This window comes from Amblyomma mixtum, chromosome 1 (assembly GCF_055824585.1).
Source record: "Amblyomma mixtum isolate Tamu chromosome 1, ASM5582458v1, whole genome shotgun sequence".
NCBI classification, from domain to species: domain Eukaryota; kingdom Metazoa; phylum Arthropoda; class Arachnida; order Ixodida; family Ixodidae; genus Amblyomma; species Amblyomma mixtum.
Window position 1 is genome coordinate 266,778,347 of NC_143012.1, and position 25,859 is coordinate 266,804,205.

General features: G+C 46.4%; 1 protein-coding gene across 1 annotated transcript in view; it reads right to left on the reverse strand.

Annotated features, from left to right (window-relative positions):
- Positions 1–25,859, reverse strand: part of LOC149371623 (cell adhesion molecule Dscam1-like) — a 407,986-nt gene that overhangs the window by 27,027 nt on the left and 355,100 nt on the right. The window contains exons 18-22 of the mRNA XM_089565878.1: positions 17,465–17,554; positions 15,709–15,894; positions 8,514–8,807; positions 3,040–3,219; positions 937–1,262 (exon numbers count right to left, since the gene is read on the reverse strand). Of these exons, the coding sequence (XP_089422004.1) occupies positions 937–1,262; positions 3,040–3,219; positions 8,514–8,807; positions 15,709–15,894; positions 17,465–17,554 (1,076 nt within the window). The remainder of the gene's footprint in view (positions 1–936; positions 1,263–3,039; positions 3,220–8,513; positions 8,808–15,708; positions 15,895–17,464; positions 17,555–25,859) is intronic.

The window sequence follows — 25,859 nt, forward strand, 5'->3', positions numbered from 1 at the left end:
GTTTGTTTTCTGAATTTGTTGTTCGCAAGTTGGTGTAGTAACAGCGTGGAAGACCCATAAGATTCATTATGAGTCAAATTTCCAGCACATAAAACCTCGGACTCTCCCTCTCACCGTGTGATTTATGTGCACTGGAAAGAAGAGTCACAGTGTTTTAAACCACCAATTAGCCATGTCTCTATGCTTGGCCATAAGATTCAATATAATTCAGTATAAGCAACACCCGGAGCAAATAGGACGGGCGTCTCATGTGCCGAATTATGTTACCATCAGCATGATCGATCAAACACTTTCACCACAGCAGCAGCTTATGTTTCTCTGCGTATTAGATGGCCAGTCATTTCACAAGGTTAAGAGAGTAAGAAAAATAGGCGAGAATGTAGAATACTTTAAAAAGTGTCGAATCACAAATTAACGAGAGTTTTAGTTTGTCGCTCGTGAAGCCTCTGTACCACTGCGGCTAGACTCATGTTTTAAAGAAAGGATGGAGAAAAGCGCCGACAAAACAATAAACAAAAATAAACGCGTGTTTAAGGGGCCAAGGATGCCCCGTTGCAACAAACATTCTATCTCAGTGCTTTCTGTTTCAACTAGCGCTCGGCTAGTTGGTCACTCGTTCTTTGAAAATTGGATGTCGGGCTCTTAGGAAGATCAGAGAGAGAGGATGAGCGTTCTTTGTTGTGTCGTCCCCTCTCTGTGGTCTTCCTAATGGTGCGACATTCAATTTTCCGGCTATTACAACATCGAGCACTAGAGTAAGAAATTGCCTCGCGGAAGGCAGCTCCACTCATTACCTCCACTGCTATCCTGTCCTCAAGAACACATCGGAAATGTTTTTGTCTTTTTTTATCGGCACACACCTACAAGTAGGCTCAGCGTGCAAGGATATAGTGCAGAAAGGTCAATGCATGAAGGTGCACCCGCTGACCAGCTCACCCTGCGCACGTGAAAAGGCACGTCGTACGTGTGATGGTGTCTGTGCTGCCCATCCCCGCCGCCGTTGGAAGGCACGCTGTCGCAGTCGCTGTTGGCGTCGTCGAACTCCTGGCCCGTGGAGGCGAGCTGTCCCGCACTCTGCGCCGCCGACAGACACTGCTGCTGCGTTTGCTGCGACTGCTGCTGCTGCGTCAGCCGCGGCGGCGACGGGTAGAAGCTCTTGGCATTGGTCTCGTCGAAGGACGAGTGCAGCTTCTTGCTCAGCAGCACCATGTCCACCATGTCACGGCTACCGGTTTTGCTCGTGCGACTGCGGTCGTCTTCACCTGTGACGCGGAGAAGTCGGTGGTTTAAACACTTTTCAGTTCTCCTACTTCAGCAAATCATCTCAAGAAACTAGTCTTTAATAGGAACCATGGCAAAGGTCGGGAAGTACTCGCGATTAAAGATGTCGTTACTGCACAGTAGCTGCTTTTGAACTGCTTTACAAATGTAAGCGCGTTGTTACGGCCATCACTTTCAATGCATTCACGATCTTCGTCAGCATTACTACTTCGAGATGCCTATTTTATAGCACTAAGCACAGGCTACTGGCCTTCTCTGCGCAACTGTTAAGGAAATAAAGGGTTCAACAAAATTTGTTTCTGTAACAATTGACGATTGAAACTGTGTAAAAAAAATGAGTAAAATATTTCTATGGAAAAAGTTCATGCTCAACTGCTCCTGTCTCAAACTTGTTCAGCTTGAATGAGCACCGGAAGCCCGTTTTATTTCCGGTAAAACGTTGAAAAAATTAATACCAAGCGCGCAAAAACAGTTTTTGTTAACAAAACAAATATAATTCCACTGCACCCGCACACCGCGTAGCTTAAGCTTTGTTTCCAGTACTCGCCAATAAAGACAATAAAACTGTACAGAAGAAACAGCCTACGCAGGCGGCCCCGCACTCTCAGGAAAGCAATTATAATGCGTTTCAGAGGGAGCGCACAATCCTCATCTCTCTCTATCTCTCTCTCCCGAAAGCCATCCGTCAGGCTTGTTTGACATGCGCCGGAATACTCTCGATTACTCCTCGAAACAGCTCGCTTACACCGTTTTATTCGCGAACGCTCGTTCTTTTGTTGCACTGCTTTCACGATTTGATGGTTTTTGTCTTTTCTGGATGCGTCTTTCAAGAAACGAGAGCGATACTTTGTCATCATGGATTCTCTCTCGATCAATACGCTGCTGAGTTTCACCATTTTTCTCGCTCTCACGTTCTATAGCAGCGGGAATGGGCCCGTTCTTTTTGCCTATTTTTGCTCAGAGCAAACGTCTTCGACGTAATAAACGTACAAGGTCTAGTACCCCGTTAATACAAGCAATACAACGCTGCGTGTCAGCTGCTACAGAGTAGTCATACCCCCCATATGCGCTTTGGAATAAATGCTGCGTCAGTTTTTCTGCTAAAAAGCACGTTCAAACAACTCTGTGTTTCTGGTGCTCAATACATGTCTAGAGCAGCACAAAGCCGCTCAATCTGCATCCAAATTATTAAAGCAAAATTAAAGTCTCAGCTTCTCTTTGCCAACTCCAAAGAACGAGCTATTACCCAGTTCATAAAATGGTGAAAGTTATTCACGTATCTCAGTGGAATACCCCTGCATTCGTTCTTTCGTATACCACGTGGCTCGTGATGACTATTATCATCAAAAGCACAAATCATCCGAAGTCTCCCAGACGACCGCATGTAACAGCAAGGAAACTAAAAAATTTTCTTGAAGGGCTGTAATGAGCGTTTACATTAGAGTCTACACTCACATAAGTTACAATTCACGCTTTTTTCTATCTGCCGAGGCAGCCGTAGAAACGGTGCGCCAAACTCAAAACACTGATACATCAGCGAGGAGAGGCAATCTTGCAAACTGTAATTCCAATCTAGCAAACGTCCCCTTGCACGGTGAAATAAAGATTGCGCTCGCAAGCAGTTTAGACAAGAGCGGATTTTGACACAATGTCGGCAAGGAAGCCCGGAGGAAGGAGACGAGGACAGAGATAATGCGCGCGCGTAGGAACGGCTGTTAGCGCGCCTCGTGCAGCGCGAAGTACTGCGCAAGCACCCACCGGCAGTTTCGTAGATGACCCTGGAACGCGCGCGGCAGCAAGTGCGGCTGTAGAGGAGGCAAACGACGAGCGAGACCATGAGCACGATGACAGCCGAGCAGGCCACGGGAACCACGATGCCCAGGTGGCGGTAGAAACGGCGCTCCTCGCTATTCACGGACACCAGGGGAGGGACGGTCCCTGATATGCAAGACAAGAACACATATGGCAATACTGGGCACCTCCTCGTGCTGTAAGGCAGCAACAGTGACACAAATAAATGAATGAATGAACGAATGCAACTCAGTCAACACAAGAAACAGACTAATGAGCACAAGAACGTGGCCCTTTTGCTTGGTCTTCAAGCCACAGGTACGCTCCAAGTAAATAAATAAATAATTAAAAGTTCAGTGCGTGTGCGCATAGCTCATCTACAATAGACACTGTTTTTGGTCCAATGTTTAGGAAAGCCCCAAAGTTGGAGTAGATTTGTAATAAAGCAAGCAGTTACACATTAGCATCCGCACAAGTATTGTCATGCGGCTGCATAAGAAAGCCACAGAGCTTTCAGAGAAACTTCTTAGCTAAAGAAAAATTAGTTCTGTTCCTGGGTTCGAACCCGGGACCACCACCTGCCCGGGGCAGTCGCTATACCAACAGCGCTAACCAGGACGGCTAGCAGATGGTAGGGCGAGAGCGATTTGATGAACAACTCAAATTCGAAACGGTGTTTGTCCAATATTTCCTGGAATTCCCCAAGGTAGAGTCGATTTGTGATAAGGAAGTATTCACTCATTAGCATTTACCCAAGCACAGATAACGGAAACATCCGCATCTACCCAAGTTTCTTGTCCTTTCGCCATTTTCGAAACGCACGCTTTTTACTTGCGTGCTTTCTCTTGGCAGACGGTGGTATCGGCACGCCGAAAGCATGAAACAAGCTTTGTCACCTTGGGATGCGCAAGTGTTAACGAGATAGCGTCAGCGTTACGGAGCTCTTGTCGCAGAAAATCCGACGTCGCCGTCGGCGTCGTCGGCATCGTTGACCATGAGCGAAAAATCCACTAAAAATCCCCAGAGAAGCAACCTAGAAGGCAGGTGAGCCACCAAGGTCACGTGACCTTGCAACGTCATGACAACCTGCCCACCGGATTGAGAGCGAACTGCGCACTGTGCCAGGTGGAAGTTAATGATTGGCCTCGGGAAGAGCAACCTGGTTTGCACAAGAACAACCAGTGGCAGCACCTGCCATAGCAGGGCAGTTGCTTATCGCTGAAACTCTGCACCACTGCGCCCAGGAGTGGAATAAGGGCTCCCAAGAATCTACGAATGCAAAGTAGAGACGCTCCGAATATGCATATATGGGAAATAACTCATTACAATATGGCGTCATACCTCTAATGTGGAGCATATGTGACCACTTCAGTTTTTTCTTACCGGTATCGTGCTTCTAGTGTTCTAGCGCTTCGCAGCATTACGCCATGCACATGGCTTCACCCACGGCTGCCCCTTCGCGCATTGGTTCAGGTCTCTTGATACGCACATCCCCTCAGGCGCGAAGAACGCGCGTGCGCATCGACCACCACGACAGCAAAGCTCCGAAATAGTGGGCCATCTTAATGCTTCCTTGCTGTTGTATATGCTGTAACTAAGCAAAATGACCAGTAAAGACGCCAAAATAAAAGTTCAAAAAGGAACCGGAAAGCAGCCAGGGAGCCAACCTGATTTTTTTATCTCCAAGCGCGGTTGTTAAGTAGACAGTTGGGCGCAAAGTAACCACCAACGACAACGCTGATGACACTAATGTGTCGCCGCTGCGTTTATTACCATATATGCCCTGTTTGACTGCGTGTTGAAAAAGAAGCACTTCCCAATTTACGCCAACTCTCGTTAGCAGGTAGGCTACCACTCCTTATTGTTCGTGTTGTTCTATTTGATATTTGCGAGTTTCTAACAGTCTCCCTTGCGCCGATATGTGCAGGGGAAATAAAGCAACACACGCTAAATGTATTAAAGCCGTGCTCACTGTGATTTAATTCGAGCCAGTGCTGTCACTTGCAGACATAAGCATTAATCATCTTGGGTGTGTTTCTAGGGGAGCTGAGCCTGCATACTACCACAAGTGTATTATCGCTCCTATTACACCCCTATTGCTAAAGACGGCGTATTTTCAGTGTTTGTAGATTTTCGCACGACAAATGCGTGCTCCAGTGTTTGCTACGTGACGTACGGTGTCGAACGCCCGAAGCTGCAGTTGGGCAATGAAGGACATCGCAGAGGAAGGAAACAGAATAATCTCGGCCACTAAAGGTTTTTTAAATGTGAACTGACATCGTACGCCACATGGCCGTTTAGCTTTTCGCTTCTTCGAAATGCGGGCGCCGGGGCCGGGTTCGACACCGCCACCTTGGTTATAGCAGCCGAACGCCCGTAACTCTGAGCCACTGCGATGGGTGGAGTGTTTCGACCAGTCATTGCATGATTTAGGTTCTATCGTGCAGTACCATAATCAACTCCTTCCATCCTTATAGTAAAGTTAATTTAAATGAAAGTTTCATTTCATGTTTGGTCATAATCGCAATGATTGAGAGCAAAATTATATGAGATGATGTCGGTGCAGCTCTTATGCGCCTTTAGCGCCTTCCAGCTTGTGAATCATTTTGTGTTCTGTATATAATGCGCTAGCATTGTTCTCTACACATCGACTGAAAGTCAGCCCCCATGTGTTTGGTCTAGTCTCGGCCTTCGCCCCTGTGTGCACCATTGTTCCCACTTGACAAGATAGTGAACCAAACAACCCAATCGTTTAGGTTGCTATGATCGCAGTTTTGGTTTAATCTCAAGGAGGTGCCTTCAGTTTCATTGGCGTCACTAGTTCCTTTTCTAAATACGTTGCCTGATTCATTTACTCAGTATTTCTCTATTTGCGCACAGTGTGCATGTGTGAGGCAAATGTTGCATGTCAGAAGTTATTAGTGAGTATGGCCAAGCTCTTATTGCATTCAATATCTAATAATTCTTCTTTGCGTCAATGTATTTCAGTGAAATAATATATACAAATAAAGTAAGCTTACAAATTAACTTCACAACTTTGCTCGGCGAAGAGCAGCATAAAAATTTTCGGCGCAGAAATTGAAAAACAAAACTTCAGTTCATGCAGTAATCAAGCGTAGCGAGGAACCTGAGGTGCGAAACTTTTTTTTGCAACACAGGTATCCCACCAAAGTCATTTATATCGTTCTTCGAGTTGCACACTGTCTTTACGAGCGTCTTAAAATATATTTTCTATTCAAGACCGCAAGATTACAAACGCCTTTTGATTGGATCCGCCAGCCAGCGTCAGCTTTAGATGTCTGAAGGCTCCTAAGAGCTTGCACACTTGTTTGAATCTTGCTTTCCCCAAATATAACACCTTGTTTGCATTGGACACTGTGTGTTAATCGGTAGGCTGTACTTTCAAGCTTAAAAGAAAATGAAGCCGTTGTCTTGAGGACCGAGCAATATAGATCTCCACGGTAGTATCTGCATTTAGTACTGTAACGCTAAGCATTGAATTCTTTATTCTCGTATTCAAAAACTCTTTGCATAAAATCCTCTGCCGTTGGTGTCGGCGTTGTGAGGAAAAAGCACGAGCTCCACCTGCCACCTAGGTAACGGGGCCTTGTGGCGTGAGAAAACCTACCCACCGTGCAGGGTGGCAAGTAGATTAATGACTGGTCGCGAGAGATTGCTCGAGGACAGCAACCTGGCTTTCATAAGCCCCGCAGGAAGCTGTGTGAGAAATAGACACCTTCCTGGGCAATGGCGCATCGTTCAAGCGCTGCGACCATGCACCAGGAGTGGTATGAGAAATTCCTGCGATCTATGTGTGTAAAGTGGAGAACGACCATGTCTGTTAAGTGATACGCAAAGAGGACTCCAGGACAATGAAGGGAGTCATAAACTCTATCCCGTCACACCTATAAGGCGGAGCTTAATTGTCCTGAAGTTTTTACGACCTCAATTCCTTCCCTCACGCCGCGACACAGGGTTGCATACACAATGAGGTAGTTACCGTGTCTTCCAATTCTATGTCCTCCTACAGCAGACCATTTCTTACAAGGAGGTCTAAATGATGTCTTTCCGAATAGGTTCGCTCAGGTTAACAATCTCCGCTAGATTGTCTTCTCACTTCACTGCTTTCAGAAGGAATTCCGTCCGAGAGCAATGTCTTAAAGTTGGCCTGCGTCCATCTTCTAAATAGTGCAAGTCAGCTTCTCAGCCACACTTATCGCACTTTTCTTCGGTCTTGGATAAAGGCATCATAACTCTTCCACCAGAGCACGCAGCAGAGAGGCGAGAGTGCACAATGCCTTCCTAGGGCTCTTTAGCCTTCCGTTGCAAAATTACTTATGAAGTTACTGTAGTCAAATCCGGCACCTTGAATTGTTCAGAGCTCGGAATTTAGCTGAGTTTCGTGCCAATTACTAGACTGAGAAGTACTATTCACGACTGCTCAAGCGTGAGCCCAGCTATGACAGAGAACTTTAAGGGCGCCACGAAAAGTTGAAAGCCTAGCTTCAAGTCTGTGCCTTTTTTTGCTAATTTCATGACATTCATTTTAAAAATTAAAGCGCGATGAACAGCGGCATACTCGTATCACACACAACAAAGGACTGGCCCCATCACTGATGGCGGCAGTTCTTTGTTGTGTGATGGTGCAAGGCGTGTTACCTGAGCGCGCCAGTCTTGTCTTGTGCGTTCTATAATTCTGTCCGTTTAGCTAAAATTGATTAAATTAAAAACATGTACTGCGGTGACTCACCCTTTTAAGGGTTTGCTTTTCGTTGTTGGAGTCCTTTCTAGCTACCTTAACTAACAAGGGGGGAGGGGGGGGGGGGGGGGGGGGGTGAGCGGAGCACCAACATCGCAGCAACATGAACGCCGCGGACAGCGTGGTTACTGCGCGCGCGATGGAGACCGCTTTCTCTTTCTTCGGCTCGGGAATTCGACGCGCGCGCGCGGTTCGGCGCGGCGCTCCGCTCTCCACCTGCGGGGCAAGGCCCCGTAGGGGGAATATTTCTCCCTCGAACGCCTCCCGTACGGCCTCGGAGCTTCTCCACCGCCCTTGCGTGCGTGAACATTCGTTCGTAACTTAGCTGGTGAGTCGGACGACTTCAATTCCTTTGCGTATTTTGTTGTTCGCGGGCGTTAATGTTGCTTCAGCCATAAATGACTTGTTTTGTGTCAGCCAGAGTGTCGTTCTTTTGTTCCCCCTCAGTGCAAGGCGCAGCGGGGACGGCGTGTGCTCTGTAGTGTTGTCAGTCACGGGGTGGGGTCGGTGGTTTTGAACTATGCCTGCTCCGGTTAAGTGGGGAGAACGTTTTGTCCCCCCTGTTAGAGCCTCACATCCAAGAACTATTTCAAGATACTGATCGTAGGTTACGGCCGGACTTTAGAAATCTCGACCGAAGTTTGAAAGGTGAATCAACTGAAAGGACTTCAAGCCATCGTACCTCCGGTCTCGGTGTACGTGGCGAAAACGAACTCAGCGTCCGTAGATCCAGCATCGTTGTGCGCCGTCATGAGTAGATTGTACCAAGTACCGGGAGACAGCTGGGGCACCATCAGGGTCTCGGTCTGCGGCTGCACGTGGTTCGAGATGAGCGTCCACTCGGACTCGCCCTTGGGCTTGTACTGGGCCACGAAGAAGCTGATGTGGCAGCCACCGCTGTACCATGCGCCCAAGTGCAGCAGCACGAACGTCGAGTTGACGGCCAAGAAGGATGATTTGTCCGGGGCTACGGGCGCTGTGTGACGTCCAAAACAAGAGGTAGACACGAGAGGTGAGTAAGCTTCGTTTCTCGACAGACTATTGGTTACGGCAGACAATGGTTACCAGACCAACGAACAAATACATAATAGCTGCATCCACTTCAATGTTTCCTTCGCAAGCTGTTTTGTACGTATGTATGCACTACGTATGCGTGTTATCATTGTCATCAGCAGCTTAATTACAATCACAACGGGACAAAGTGTTCTCCCATATCCCTCCAAATAACTTTTCCCTGCGCTCGATGCGGCCATCTTGTCCCCGCAGACTTCCCAAACTCAGCTGTTCACGTTCCACAGCTGGGCAGCGGTAATGAGAGACATCGCAGCGGACTCCTAGGGATTTTTTTCGACCGTCTGCGAAGCTTCAATGTTGACACGTGCAATTGTATATTTCCTGTGCACCTAGATGCAGGCGCCGCGGTGAAGATTTGGCCTCGCGTTCTGAGAACCAGCCGCCGAACGTCATATTTGTTAAGATACCACGGCGGGTGTAATCCATTTCCTGTTTGGCAATTACCAGTTTAACAAAGCAATACACTCTACGAAAAAAATTCGGGATAAAAGCAGCATGCATAGCATACATGCCAGTATAAATGCCAGCATACAGCCATACTTCTTGCAGGCCTTCTCCGAAGGCTCGCCTTTTCGGCCACGGCTATACAAGGCAGCTGTTTTAGGAGAAGCTTGACGGTTCATTCAAAGAGCATTCCATTAGTATTAGCAATGCTGGAAGCACGAGGGAGAAAAATTGTTGCAATAAACGCTTCTGATAAGAGAAAAGAGTTGTCGGCAAATCTGAATAATTAAGAGAAAGCGTACACAAGTAGGATACTGCCGGGCGTACCTCGAAATCCTTGTTAGCGGCCGCTGTCAGAAGCAGTGGGGCCTGTTAATGGAAGCAGCATGCAAAGCACACGGGACACAACATGCAAAACAAAAAGAGGGTTTCAGGGTCCAGAATGGAAGCGCTGAGAGGCACGAGGAACCTGAAACCCTTCTAGTTCCGTTCATGCTCGTTTTGGAAGCAAGAACATTGTTTTAAATGGCTCGCCATGTACTTAGCTGTTTAAACCAGCCGTTAGTTATTCGAGCTAGTTAGGTAACCATGCTGATAGAAGCGCTTCTCTGGGAGAAAAGAACGATAAAAAAAAGATTTCAAGTAGCAGAAATTATTTCGCCGCAGTAAAAGGTTAGCTACATTTTTTGCATGGCCTCGCCAAAATGTTTGCCAAAGAAAAATACTTCTAAAAGTACTTGCACTGAAATAAAAGCGGATATGAGTTTTCTAACAATATTTTTGTGCTGGAGAAAATGCTTCTCAGTGCGCCATAGCCTTAATTATTTCACGGGCAACAAAATAAAGCGTCTTTTTTCTTGCATGCTGCGAAAAGAATCAGTATTGAATACTCCAACAAAACAATGACCGGCGCGGGCGTTTCTATTTTTTTTTTTTTAAGCAGTGTAGTAAAGTGCGTTTCTCTTTAATAAGCATGTTCTCTTCTTCACGACTTCAGATTCACTAGTCCCGGCAAATAACCCATACCTCCTTAACAAACCAGACTGCCGTTTCTCTTAATAAGCTCCCGAGAACCGTCGGGCCCATCATTTGGGGTTAATGCAAGGAGGTGATTGGGTTCTTGACTAGGCGCAGTGCGGCGCGCGTGGCTAGAACAGAGAGTTTTTCCAGACAGCTCCTCTCCGAAACCGATATTATCTCTTCTCTCGAGATGATGGGGGAGCCCGGTTAACGATCCTCCGAAGCGTGTGCTGGAAGGATTATTAAAGCTACTTAGCACTCTGCTTGTTCCTCGTCGAAAGTGAAGCTTTCCGAGCCGGTACAAGCTTACGGATCCAGCTTGCCGCGTAGTTTCTTTGTCTTTGTTTTTTTTTATTTCATTCTTTTTCTTTCGTGTTCCTCCTTCGACGAAGCTTCAGTGCTTCGTTAGCGTGTTCCCCAGAACCACCGCTGGGACCTCATAACCGGCAGGCCTCTCGCATCGCGGCAGACTCGAGCACTTCTTGATCGGCGAACAAACAAAGTTGCCTACTTCGTTAATTCTTCACCGTGGTCATTATTAATGGACCAGTGTTCGGCAGCCTTCCATCTCTCCCTCCGCGCACGCCTCTCCTCTTCGCTCTATCCCTCTCACGCTGCGTCAGTGCTACGTTGCGTGTCGTTTATTGCTTCCTCCGCATCGCGGCATGGCAACCTCTTTCTTTCCTTTTTCCTTTCCTTCCCCTCCCGCCCTTTGTGTTGCGTCAGAAGCTGCTTAGCGCATCGGGAAAACGGGCGTTCGTTGGTATTTTCTGCGTTGGCCGAAGCTCGTTAACACACTCAAATAATTAACCTCGCGAATTATTTGCCGCGTTGGGGTCATCACTCACAGGGTGCGCGCAGCGTACGCCGCCCGGCTTCGAAAGACGACACGCATGGCGATTAGGGTCGTATTGCTCGGGAGCCGCGGCCTTTTCTTTTTTTTTTTCTTCTTTCATTCCTCGCTCTCTCTCTATCTGCTTTTGCCAGCGCCGCGTATAGAGGGGATTTTCGTTTCGCTATCAACTCCTCCGCTGCTACTGGGCCAGCGGGGTCAGCAAGCCTCGGCTGTTGTGAGAAACATCCTCTAATGCTTCGCAGGCGCCGCGTCAGTGACGGCTGGTTTTCTCGTAATGAGCCATAAATCGCGTCGAGGCTGTAGAGAAGGGGGAGGAAGAAGAAAGAGGGCCTCTTTACCATTCTTTCTCCTCGCATGGTAGTGCACATGCTACGCACCTCCATGGCAAAACAATGTTATTAGCATGAAAGCTGCCTGGACAGCACGCGCCGTGTAGTGTTTTGTGCCTCTCCTGCGAGTGGCTTGAGGGGTGGCAGCACGGACTTAACGCTGCACGCTACCATTTCTAAAGTTACGGCGTGCATAGGCACATCAAGTATCTCTTGAAAATTTCTGCTAGTCTCTGCAGCTAAAAGAACAAAACAGACAAAGCAAGCCAGCATGACTGTCAGTATACGACGACAGTTTCAGAAATCGGGCGTACGGGCATGGTTCATTTTTTTTTAAATAAACTTTCAGATTCGAAAGTCTCATACCCTGCCTACGCGTGTAACGTCGTTTGGGAATAATAGAATGGACAACGACATGAAAGTCGACGATAATGTAGATAAGCCACCAGCCAATGACGAATATAACTTTCATTAATTTCAGTTATGAATAACCAGTGGTCATATTTCTGGGTGTGGCTAGTGCTCTAGAAAAGTTGAGGGGTTGACACTGCACTAATTAATTGAAGTGAATTTCGTAGTTCATCTACCTAATTAAGTGAGCCTGTGAACGCCCATACGATGTTCCGTCAGTACAGTAACGTGCCTTCAATACTTCTCTGACCATCGTCATTTGGATCGATGTGGCTATAGGTATGATTCGTTCGAGTCGCCTCTTTGTGTGTTTAATTTTTTTCAAGTATCATAAGGCTGGGTGCTTTAAACACACTAGTTTTTGCAAGCTAGTTGATGGATGTGTAAGAAGTTTTAATAGAAAACTATATGCTAGAAACTCGTGCACAATTTGCGAAAAGTCCGTGGACAAATGTTCCCTAGCAAAGTTAGGATTATGGTAATTAGCCTCGGAATACATCTGGCGGGCATTCTAATGGCGCACACATGTGAATTTCGTATTGCGAGAAAGAAGCTTTGCTCGACGTACTAATGAGGTACCACCATCTAGCCCGATGCTCCTGAATCCCGGTTATTTCAATTTTACTGCTTTGCTTTGCACAGAACAAGTTGTGGTTGATTGGTTTTTGTTGCTTTAAAACTTTTCATTTTTTCATTTTCTTGGTATATGAGAGTGCAATTAGGAAACCTGGCCGTTGACAACTCTTGTTCAGCTGCAGGTTTTATGTCACTTTGTCAGGTATAGTTAGGCAAACTTTAACATAGTCGAATGATTTCGATTTTTTTTTTCCGTTTAGTGTCCGCTGATATCTTCAGCTCCAAGACTGAGCTTTTCAAGAGATGGTTGTTTGAATATTTAGCCCGTATGGAGCCAATTAGCCCTCTTCTATAATTAGCGGACTTAAGATTCTCCTAGCACTGTGTTGCTCTATGGCCCCTTTTAGGCTTTCAAACTGCGCGCGCTATTTCTCCGCCATCCAGGGGCGAGCCGGTGCAGCACAACTGCGCCTGACCGAAACGTTGCTCACGAAGTGTGGCCGCTGAGAAGAGTGTGATCGCTCCTCAATGATGGGCCATATCAAGGGGCTTAGTGGTCATGCTTTCCGCGACCCGGGATACCTGCCGACGAAATGTTCATAGAGGAAGAACCGGCGCCTTCCCCTGCTGTACAAAGACGGTGAACCCGCAGCGAGTCACGGATGGAAGCGATGTTTTCGGGAGAAGATGGATTCGGTCTCCAGAGCCGCCCAAAAAATTGGCTGAGGTTAAACGCGGCTGAACCTAGTAGACGAGCGGAAGCAAAGCCCGTGGTATTTATAACAAAGATTGGTGTGACGTCAAGCTACGTCATCGCATGACGTCACATCAGGCGATGCGAATCTCAGCTCTAAAGGGTAAGGTCAAAGATCAAGGTCAAATATCAAGTGAGCCCTGGCCATCGGTCACGTGGTTGCTGGTCATTAGCTGTGACCATACCATACAGGCTATGCGCAGCAATACACATAGCCACACATCGTTATTCTTTGGGGTGTGCGTTTAATTTGACATTCGTCGGACTTTGAGGTCAAATGCGCAAAGCCAGCCGCAGCTCTTGAGTTATACCTCGAGTAATACAGCTTTCGCTCTTAAAGAACGATTTCGTCCAACACCCGTTTCTCGAACACTTAAACCAATCACCAGGCCGGGAAAAATATTCATCTCATAATAAAACCGACAGGTACTCGGCGGCACTGGGGATCGAACCCAGCACCTCTTGAATACGAAGCGGGTGCTCTACCATAATGTCGCCAATCCGGTTTCTCGTACCTCACCAAGCGCGTTCTTGTGCCCCGTCCTTTTAGTCTCGTCGAAGTTGGAATTGTTCTATAGCGCTCTGATGCTCACATCTCGTTCACGATTTCTAGCGTAGCATTGAGTTTTCGAGAGCCTTTAACAGCATGCTCTGTGCTGAAGCTACATATTTGCTGCGTCCTTTGAGAGCCTCTGTTGTCGCGGAATAAACCGCTGTTCTACTACTATCCTAACCTGTGTCCGTCGTCATTCAAGACCTCGGCTCGGAGATCCCGTTCCCTGGAAGGCGCAGATAACAAGCCTGCGCCTAACCTACATGTAGGTTATATCCGTTCCGAAAAGGGGCCATGTGAAGGGGCCCGTGACCGCACTGAGTGGATCACCATAGGGCGTGCTGGTGACCGCTGCCATTCGTTAGTTTTGCTGGTAAAGATGTCAAGAAGGCATTGTGCCGCCGCTCACAGACTCGCGGAAGAAATAATCTAGTTTTATTTTCAGTTCCAATATTACGCGTGTGACCCCGATCTGGACCCGGTCACATCGCTCTACAAATTTGTAACAGGTAAAAAACCTTAGTCAAAGGTAAAGTGTCGAAGTGGTTTTATTCTGGCTGATGCTGCATGGCTCGCTATGCATCGTCGACAGCGTTCCAAATGTCTTAAAAATTTGAGGGACTCTCGTTCGGGCTTGCTCAAAACTAGCGACCTCCACGGATCCTGCAGGAACCCCGCTATGCGGCCTAGAGGCAAACCCCGTGGGGCGTAAACATTCGGTAAAGGCTTTACACAATTTTTCACTTTCAACACAAACTGGAAACCGCGCTGGCCTGCTCACAATTTCTACCAAGACATAACTGTGAAATCGCACCTCGTGATCTATTTAATAAATAAATAACCGAAAGAATATAGCCTACAAGTGCATATGTGTTTATATGATACCTCTTCCTACTTATTTTTCTCCTAGAAGGAAGCGCTTCACTTACTGAAGATATTTCACGGGACAGACCCTAGTAGCACAAAATGTCGCCAGAACGTTATGACAATGTCGCCAATGTTTTATAATGTTGTGCAACATACTCCAACGTTACAGCAACATGCCCATAAGTTGGTCAGGATGACACTCTCTGCTAACATGCAGCCAAATGTTCAGAAATTCGTTCGGATAACATACCATCTGCCATCTTTGGAACAACATCGAGAAGCAACGTTGAGGCAATACAGCCTGATGAAAGTTATTATAATGCTTGAATCATAACAATAAAGCAACATTACAAATATATTTCAAGCACAGAGTTCCAGAAGTTTTCCGACTGTTGCTACAGTAAACATTTTTTTCAACTACCAGTACTTTGCAACTGAACCTCTTCTGTTGCGCCTGCTATAAATTGCATGCACAGCTCGATTAATATGTCGCAAAGCTTTGTTTATTACCTATTCGCCACTGTCATCCTTGGGACACCCTTCAGGAACGGCTATATAAGCTTGACTCTATGTTATCCGCTCGGAGGTGAGTGTATGAGTTACATGTTGTGCTGTATTGTGGAGCTCAAGTGCCGGTCGCTCTCGTTGGTCCTCGAAAAGCGTTATGATATGTTGTGAAGCTTACCAATTAGCAGGCCTGCATGCTTGTGCAGGGTTGCTAAAATTTTCAAGAATGTTACATATGATGTTATGAAACATTGTGGCAACGTTGCAGCAATGTTGTACATATGTGGACACAGCATCGTGGGAAATGTAGCAGCAATGTTTTTCACGTATGTTGTCTTGATATTGCCAAAGGAGGACACTAGCCACGTTAATGCAGCCTAAATAGGTAACATTGCTGCAATGTTCCGGCAGCAATCTGTGCTACTAGGGGAGAAGATCGGGAAGAGAACTGATTTCAAAGTACAAATGAGCATGTACAAACCACACCTGTTCCTTCCGTCTTGACGCTGAGAACCTGGGTGGGGTCTCCTTTCCCGGCGTCGTTGAAGGCCTCCATGTAGAGCTGGTAGCGCGTTCCGCATCGCAGGTTCTCCAGCACTATGCTTTGCTGGTTGCCGGGAACGTGCTGCTTGACCCAGTCGTTCTGTTCTTCTTTGTAGTGCAGTATGTACCCTGACGAAAAGTGGAGTACGCTTTTTTTTTGTTTTTTTTTTTGCAAAATCGTTTGACAAGATATATAGGTTGCACTTACACAAGGGGAGAGAACACACACCAACAGCACAGGCGCTAACTTCCGACTGACGAAGAAACCAAACCCAACCAAGTGAACGGAACCTAAGCAAAAGTAGCGCATGCGCTGACCTAAGAGAAAAAATCGAAAAAAGGGTGCGATAAAATGCGATCTCACATCGTCAGGTAGAATACCGGAGCGGATGCAGAAAGCAACAGACCGTGCTCTGCAAAGCGTTCCGTTCCGTTCCAAGCAGGTTCCGTTCACTTGGTCGGGTTTGGTTTTCTTCGTCAGTAGGTTACACTTAAAAATGGCATTTGAAACCCATGGAGTGTCTTACTATTGCTCAGAGGGAAAGCTGGCGCCCCGTCTACGGCAGTTTGCATGGATCTTCTCAAGGCCACTTCAGCCGCCATGGATGCTCTTAAGTATCACGGGCTTCTGAGCTACACACTGCAGAACTACAACTTTTGGCCAAAAGAGTAATCGAAAAATAGACGTAGTTTGATAATCTAGAATGGCCTAGCATTCAATATCCTGTCTATAAATTGCAACAAACGAGCAAAAAAGCATGTAAATGCAAAGTTTGACCAAAGTAAGAGATGGCTTGCTCTCCTGTTGGCCAAGTATCGCTCACTACAGACGCTAATAATTCGTGCCTAACAAGCTCTCCTTTAAAAAGAAATATGTTTTAAAAAAATGCTGTTGCTTAAACACCTTAAGAGCGTTTTTAATGGCATTTCGGAAAAGAGAAACCTTTTTTTGACATCGTGTGTTGTTGTATTTTGGCAACTATGGCTTTTGCGCGCTACTTTCGCGCCAAAGCTGTCTGCGCGCGGAGTGCGCCGTTTGACGGCTCTTCTCTGAAGCAGCACGTATGCGCGCTCGGAGAACAGCGTTTTCAGAATAAAACATCCCAGTAACGCCACTCGGTGCTCACGAAAAAATCCAACTGTCCCGCACCAGGTACCTCACCGGCCCATGATGCTTTGAGGGTCCATGGTAGCTGAAGTGCAGCACCGCCAGCTTTCCCTCTAGGTAATAGTAAGAAGCTCTGTATCGAAACCAGGAAGCACGAAATACTTGTAACACGTTTGCCCGACACCGCGACTGGAAAAAATAGTTGCAGCAAACGACTTTGCACTGCAAGTGGTAAGAGTGCATTTAAAGCCTTTCGTAACGAGTGCGAGTTTGACATATTTGTACTTAAATGTATGACGTTGCTTTATTGGCTACTAAATGAGTCATGCCGTAGTCAACGAAAATAAGCTGTTTGCTGAGCGACAATTGATTAATTTATTTGTGAACAAATATTTCTTTATTTAACGAATAATTCTTTATGGCGTATTGCCACAACTGTACTGAATTCTATCCGTTTCTTGAGGCTTTTCTGCAAGCATATCACGTACAGCACAAACTACGGTTCACTGCTCCTCAATTATTTAATAACTTACGACATTTCAACATGAAACACTCATCCAAAACTGCTGCCATTTTAAATAAGGTTCATACCGGTGACAGGGATGTCCGGAGGCTCCCAAAGAAGATGCACTGACGTCGCAGTAGTCGACTGAACACGAATCAAAGGCGGGCTGGGTGGATCTTTTAAAATGAAAAAGAAAAGAGATCAAGCACTATTAGGCTCAGTAATAAACACTTCGCTTCATAAAAAAAAAAAGACGAAAGAACGGAGGCGTTAAGCAAATACTGCCTGTGTCTCACCCTCCTTCTCATCTGCCCGAACCCTTAACAATGGTAGACGCGGTGACAGAGTTGCTTAACAATGTATATTAGAAAGCCTCGCCTTGAGCGTTGCCAGCCATCAACTGCGCTAAAACCCTCCTATCTACTCCAGCGAGCGTCTCAGCATCCAGCTCACACCAGTCACCCTTCGCTTCGCTGGATGCAGTGTGGAAGAGACGACCATCTTAAGAACGTCCGCGCTTTTAGCAGCGCGTGGAGTAGCGGAAGGGACAGGACGTGCCCGAAGAAAACAGAAGAGTAAAAAAGGTGGCGCTCGCTTCGGCGAGCAGCTCTGAAGAGATAACAGCGTTTCCACGAGTGCAGTAAAACAGTGACGACCATGCGTCCCCGTTGTATGGACTCTCTCCCAAGATCAGCGTACAAAGAACTGCCTTAGCGTCGTTTATTGTCTCGCCGTTTATTTTTTTATTTATTGTTTGCTTGCTTTGCGTTTTATGGCTATTCTATTGCCGCTATGTTTACGTTAATGGAAGTGCAAAGACTGCCCAAGCCGTGACCCATGGTGATGTCGACAAAGCATTAGCGAGGCTCCAAAATACTACAAATTTCAAGCCAGAAATGAGAGCACATTTAGTGGACGCTTCCACACTTTCTTTTCACTTGGGGTCTTTTTTTATTTTTTCATGAATAAAAACAGCCATATTTTAATTTGTTCACTTGTGAAACCGCCTTGATGACGAATTTTAATCTCACAAGGGCAGCGTGGCCAAAGACCGCAATTACACAAAGGGCTTTTCTCCACAAAACGTGAACTAAATATCGGTTCTTGTGAGGACTTCTCTCAAGATGAGAGGAGTACCAGCTTACGGTAGACACTGTACCCGTCAGAAAACCGGCGGATACCAAGCTGAACTGGAGATCGAACACAGTACCTTCCGCATTCGAGGCAATACCTCAAACCACTGGGCTATACAGCTGCTGTTTGTGTCTCAAACATTGTGCCGCGGTTGTAAGTTTAGTGTATGCATGGCAATATCTGTATCAGTCATGTTAACGGATCTTAAAAAGGTAGTGAAAAAATAATTATTCACTGGCGCCGTATTCGCATCGCAGATTTCGTGTTTACTGAATTCGTTTCATGACGGTAAAGAGCAATTAAGTGTGCAATACTGCTGGCAATGTACTGCCGCTTCGAAAAATTCACAGGGGCACTCAATTACATTTTGTATTGGTAGCGCAATAGCATTACAGCCTGTTTACGCCTCCTTAATCAAGTTTTATGTCATTCTTTCATGGCTGTGTTTGCGCCCCCAGCCCCCCCCCCCCCCCCCCCCTTCCCCCGTTTTCGCCCTTCGAATGTCACCTCAATTCTGTCTAGAATTGGCGACACGGACGCAGTGAATATACACTGAACCGTACAGTTGTCACTTCCGGTCTGGTGACGTCACTCTCGGTCCTAGTACAACTATATGTGACCGACAGCTCATTTTTTTCCCCGATAAGGCATCTAATGCCAGCTTCAGTCCACTTCCACTTCCGCGCGACTCCATTCTCTCTATGTATAATTCGTTTCGCTGACACGGCTGTTGCATTCCGACTGCGGTTTCCTAGTACTGCTTCCTGACTGCACACAGCGGTGGTCCACCTCGTATCAGCAGAGGTCAATGATAGTCAAGGCCTAACCGATAAAGCCAAGGAAAGCACACGGCACGCACCCATATCCTCTCCCAGTCGCTCTCGCTGCGGCAACGGGTGCAGCTTTATTCCATCTGCACGCCTCGTCTCCCTGAAGTTTAAGTGGGTCTCAAGATAATCTAGCCATCCCTACCAGCCTCTCACAATACCTTGTCGCCATTGCAGTGAAAGTTTGGATAGTTGGTTGACCTCAAATAAAGACGGCGCACACCCACTACGGGTGAGTGGCCAAGACACAGGCGGTGAATTGCTGGAAACAGGAGCGTTTAGAGGGGAAAAGAGGAGTAGTAATAGGGCATAGCCTGACAAACTGGACGAAGCAACGACAGTTTTTTTATGTTTATTCTTCTTTTTCCTCCTCAGGTCAACTCCCAGCTTTCTTGCCACCGGCATGACCGCGTCATCTTAAAAGACTGTACACACCAAATGTTTGCTTGTATGTTTTCATCTTTAAATGATGCGTTAGACACTAATATACATGAATCACCGCGTGATATTTGCCTACGACCGCTAAATAACTTAAAATTGAATTTATTCTTGGCTCTCATTCTGTTTCGGTTTTATTAACAGAACGATTGCTGTGACGTGTAGTTGACATTCAGGTCACATGAGGCACGCGAAAACGACAGTATATAACGACAATGCTCACAGTTCGTTTGTTGTCATTCCAACTCGTGAAACAGGCTGGTTTAAGGTTTGTAGTGTATTAAATTTACGTATCAGCGTCTATACTGCAGTCTTTATCGTGACTCACGTGACCTAAGGGTCAACTACACGTCAAAGCCATGACACCTTGGTTGGTTGATGAAACCGAAACATCCGAAAAAAAGAAAATGAATTATAAATTATTTAGCTGTCGCATCCGTACATCACGCTGTTATCCATGCATTTTAAAGTATGACGCATCATTTGAAAGAAGAAAACACCACTAAAAAATTGGATGGGAGACTTAAGCTCCGCCTTAAGGGTACGACTCGACAGTGTTACTGGGTTAATGTCTATATATGCAGAATTAGTCGTCCTCAACTTTATATTCATAAATCTCTGCGAGTCCTCATCCCACTCCTGGCGCAGTGGAGCAGCGATTAAGTGATCCGGCACTGCCCTGCAATGGCAGGTGCTGCCATCAGGTGGGTTGTGAGAACCAGGTTGCTCTTCCCATGGAACCTACATGGTCTGTTCTGAAAGTAGTAGGACTCATTTTTTTAAACAAAATTTATTCAAGAGAATAGTACAAACGATTACAATTTTTGAAGGTAGCACCCTTCCGCACCTACACGCTGCTGCCAATAAGTTTTACAGTTTTCGTACGCCTCCAGGAACGCCTGGACCGGAATGCTGTTTAGCTCCCTCGTCAGGGCCTGTTGAACCACCTCTACCGATCCGTGATGTTTCCCCGCGAGCGTCGATTTTATTCTCGGGAATAAAAAAAAGTCTGCCGGGGCCAAGTCGAGACTGTAGGGGTGCTGAGGCAGCGTTGCCGCCTTGTGCTGGCCAAAAAATTGGGGTGCTCATTCACATGATGAAGAAATTCCACCGGTTGGCCTTTTCCTCCTCTTACAACACTCCCGGCACCAACTTCGCGCACGCTTTCCTCATCGATAAGTTTTCTGTCACGATCTCAAAAACTTGGGTTTGAGGAATGCTCAAGTCATCAGCAATCATTCTGACACTCACTGTTAAGTAAATGTTTCATTCGCTACAGATTTTCGTTGGTCTTGCTGGTCGAAGGGCGTCTGGAGTGGTCGTCTTCCTCCACTCTTTCCTTACCTTCTCGGAAAAGCTTGTGCCACTCAAAAAACACCTTATCTACCCATGGAAGCGTCACCGTAGGTCTCCTTAATCATGTTGTTAGTATCTTTGCCCGTTTTACCAAGATTTACTCAAAATTTGATCGCGTATCGCTGATCCAGTAAACACTCGACGATTCTGCGTGACGAGACGTTTCGACAGGGGTTCGCAGTACAAGCACCCCCTCTGTTCAACGGCCGAGAGCCGACTGCCGATTTTCCCCAGCATTCCCAATATCCCCCTTCAACGATCCTGCACGCGCCGACCACCTCTCGTCCGCCCGTTCGCCCAGGAAAAAACCAGTCCTACTACTTTCAGAACAGACCCTGTATCTTGACCAATCGTTAGTTTAACTGCCATCTGCCACGGAGAGCAGTTTGCTCACAAACCTGTAAGCAGTTTTAACGACGCCGTATTGTTACGGGGCTTAGGTAGCCCCCCAACCTCCTAGGTTTGTTCTCTGGGAATTTTTCGTAGATTTTTCGCTCACCGTCAACGACGCCGACGGGGACGCCGAATTTTCTGCCACGCGAGCTCTTTATCGCTGTTGCGTTTATAAGGTGTCTATAATCCTTTAACCTTTCCTTCTAACCCTCACTCTCATTCTGGAGCCCCGAACGTTGTCACGCGAACACTCGTGCATCCGCTCGATTTCGACTCCAATAACAGCTATCGCTGTAAAAAAAAAGACAAAAAAATGACCACTGATAAGAAATAGTAAAGAGCGCCGTAAAGAATTACGCATTTGTCTCGCACTTGTAGTTTGTGCAATTCATCAAAGGTGTAATTCACATCTTATCGCTAATGAAGAGGTACGTTTCACTGAAGTTTTTCTACTAGAATGACTGCCACCCTTTCTAGCATCACATCGACAATGGCAGGAGTGTGGCTGCAGCATTAGAGTCATTGTATTAACTTTCGGATCCGAGCATACAAGAGTAGTCATCTCACCGTGTAACAAGAATTTTGGGTAGCACGCTGGCCTGGCGCTAAAGTTACGTGGCTGTACTAACCTGAAAAGAATACTCTTACGAATGCCGTCATATGTGCTTCCTGACAGTGCAAATTAGCTGTAGATATTCCACACTCGACAAGAATTTAGTATCTGTAAAAAGGATTGAATTCCAAGGGTCAGTCTTTAAAGGTGGGCGAATCTCATAATTGTCATAAATAATGGACTCGTCGAAGCAAAGAGTGATCTTTCATCAGCTGTTTAGCGAGAACCAAATCTATAATTGAACGTGTTGTATTACTGAATCTGTGTTATTTATAACCAGTATCCGCGCTTTACCGGCTCTATAATGTCGCCCTTTTCCTAAAATTGATCTGAAAAACACTAAGTGCAAAGCTGCAGAATGGAAAGATTCGGTACAGTTCAATAAAGGAGCATCGTGCCCGTGGAGCAGCACAGAAATAATGATTAGGCATTGAAAGGCTTGGCTGATCCTTCAACCAACATGACCGTTACAAGGACAATCACGATAGAAGTACGGAACGCCCGTCCTGGCCTTACTCGTACGCTGCCTTTGAAAGATTCGTACATTCTGCGATTTGTAGCCGGTATGTTTTAGTACGTAGCAGTTCTAGCCGCAATCACGGATTTCGCCGATGTCTGTCCGAGGCCGCTCTCTCTCTCTATCTCCTTCAACTTTAAGCGGAAAGGGAAGGTGGTGACGCTCGCGTCAGGCGGCGCAATGAGGAGGTGGTGTTGCCGCACAGCTGCAGCCAATGAGAGATTGGCGCATATCGCAGTTGCGGCCGCTGCGGCCGTCACCGGGCAGTGTTGTACAATCACGTGTTACTCCGCACTGTCGCCCTCCGCGTTCTCAACTTCGACCTCTCTCCCCTCGCGTCATTCACCCTTCAGCCTTCCAGGACAGCAGACGTGTACGCGCGGTGCTCCCTAGACCTCGGATCCGCACCGCTCGCCGCATCGTGTGCATGAGAAACTTTAATGTCAAAGCATAAGAAAGTGTCAAAATGCATAAAAAAGTACAGAAGGGGTAAGCAGTGCTGCACACTTACTTCGCATTTCAATAACTATGCAAATCGGCTGTAATTGTTTTCCTGCGCATTTTGTTGTCCTTTCACACTACGCTATACTGGTTGTCATTTGCTTGTACATTTTTTTACCGGCTGTAATTGTTTTCCTGCGCATTTTGTTGTCCTTTCACACTACGCTATACTGGTTGTCATTTGCTTGTACATTTTTTTACCTCCTCCTGTCATAGCCTCATGCGAGACTGCAGTTTGTAAAATTAAAAACAAACAAATAAATAATCACGAACAATGTTTAATACTGAACAACAACAGCACCTCTGCAAGTTTCACTAAGGAGAATTCACAGTACTGGCCTTGAAAGCGGAGGTAAACTGGCGACGGGAACATGCATGTCCGAAACATTAATGTTTCGCCATCAATGTACTAGCCTGGACTGCGGCGTCTTACTTCTTGCCCTAAGCTGGCTGCCAAAACTTTGCCATTTGTTTATTCGCACTGCGCCGAATGGCCATGCGCCACTTTTGCTCCAAAGAATACACTGTGCGCTGCAGTAATCATTATTTAAGATTTTATACAGGATGTTTCCCCAAAGACTTTACACAACTTTGAAAAATAGACTTTTTGAGTCAGAAGGGCGCTTTTTTCCGGCATAACATTGTCAGCGGTGAAGTACATCAGAATACAGCTAAGATGTGCTAACTAGCAGAGTAGTTAACTAATATTGAATAGTTAACTTTTTAGCTATTCTTGTTAGGCTCCTTAATTACTGAGCGGCGTGTAGCCCACCGTAAGTAATATCAATATCGGTTTTTAGAATTTCGAAAATGTGGTAACCCTCGGCGATGTGGCCCAGCAAATTTTGGCTATTTTGACGAGTTCCGTGCACTGTAGAGGTTGCTTTGCCTGCAAGCTTGTCAAACGCGCATGCATTTTGGCGCGATGTAGTCGAAATTTGTCGCGCCACAGAGCCGAGGGCAACCGCGTTTTCGAAATTCTAAAACCTGATGTGAATATTACTTACTGTGGGCTACATGCCCCTCAGTAATTGAGGACCCTAGCGGTAATACTTAAAAAGCTAACTATTTAATATTAGTTAACCAGCCTGCTGGTAGCACGTCTTAGCTATATTCTGATGTACTTCACCCCTGGCAATGCTATGACGAAAAAAGCGCTCTTCTAACTAAGAAAGTCTATATTTAAAAATACTATAAAGTCTTAGATGAAACGCCCTGTATATGCGTTTGCGCAAATTTACCTTTGGACCTAGATTATTAAAAAGTACTTCTTTCTTGGTTTCTTTCCAGGCTTCAAGACGGTCACAGAGATGTGTGGCGCCATCTTTCCGTCTGGTGCAAGAAAAATCAATGCCCTTTCGAAATAAGTGATTTTTCATTTTACCAACAGATGGCGTGTCAACCGCCTAGAATTCAAAAGAGCTGATTACGGGCAACGCGCGACTAGATGGCGTGAGACGAGAATAAAACTATAGCAGCCAATGAGGGACTTTTAGGCATCAAGAGGTTCAGCATCTTGGAGGAAGGAAAAAAAATTTTCCTTCCTCCATGTTTAGCATCAATTATTAGGACTATAAGATCGGGCTCTGCAAGCTGCTCTAACTGAGAAGATCTTGACGTGCTGCAGTAGTCATTAATATATGATTTTACAGATGGCTGTGCGGCAGTTTTACATTGCATGTCGATTTTTCACAGGGGTTCATTTTTAGCCTCTTTTCAGCGCAAAAGCAGTCTGCAGGAGCATTGCGCCATCTTTCTGTATTGTCTGAAAAAAATCAATGAACCGCAACATTTCAAACTTAACCAACAGATGGCGGAGTGGGTCAATCGCCCGTAGGGAGCCTGCATGTACCGGTTTAAAACCGATACATACAGGCTCCCTAATCGCCCGGAATTTCATAGCTATATGTGTGGCGTTCAACGGAAAAGAGATAAGATTTTGTCAGCTTCACCAGAGTCTTTCAGTGCTTTCTGGTCAGGCAACTTCTTGCGAGAGCTTCATATGCTGCTCGTGACTGCCGCGCTACGGCACCACCGTCTGCAGAAGTACATCATCATGTACATCATCTTCCGAGGTCCTCGGCAACCTCGGCGCTCTCTCATGACTGAGATGGAAGGCCCTCCGCTGTTAGTTTGACGATGATATCCAATGTTTATGTGTTTTTAGGCAATATAACTCGTGTGCTGTCGAGCACTTGTTACGTGTCGGTATGCCGTTCCGGTTACAGAGGCGAGACCGAGAAAGTCGACCTCGTTGGTTCTCCGCCTCTTCAACACGGAGTTGCAAGGAAAACGAAGGGAGCAATAGCGCGGCAAAAAACAGGTGCTTTCGAACTACAACAGGTGGTCTCAACTCCGCCCCGAAATATGTGCGTGCTTCTGAAAAGCATTTTACATTCTCACGACACCAGCCCCCTTCCACGACGAGTGGACCTACATATAGCGAGCGCGCAGGATTCGTGAGCACGATTCGGCGATTAAGGAGGAAGAATTCGCAGTGGGATCCAGTGTAGTTCTGGTAACAGTGATATGAAACCGACTATTGCTTACGACGCATACGGTGGCTGGGCACCATACGTCGCACTACGAGAGTGCAATTAGCGGGAAACGCCGATGTCACCCTATCTGCCGTGCAATACGGAAAGGGTTTGGCAGCTATCTTTGGCGTCCCTTGTGTACAGAAAATTAGGCTGTTTGAATTA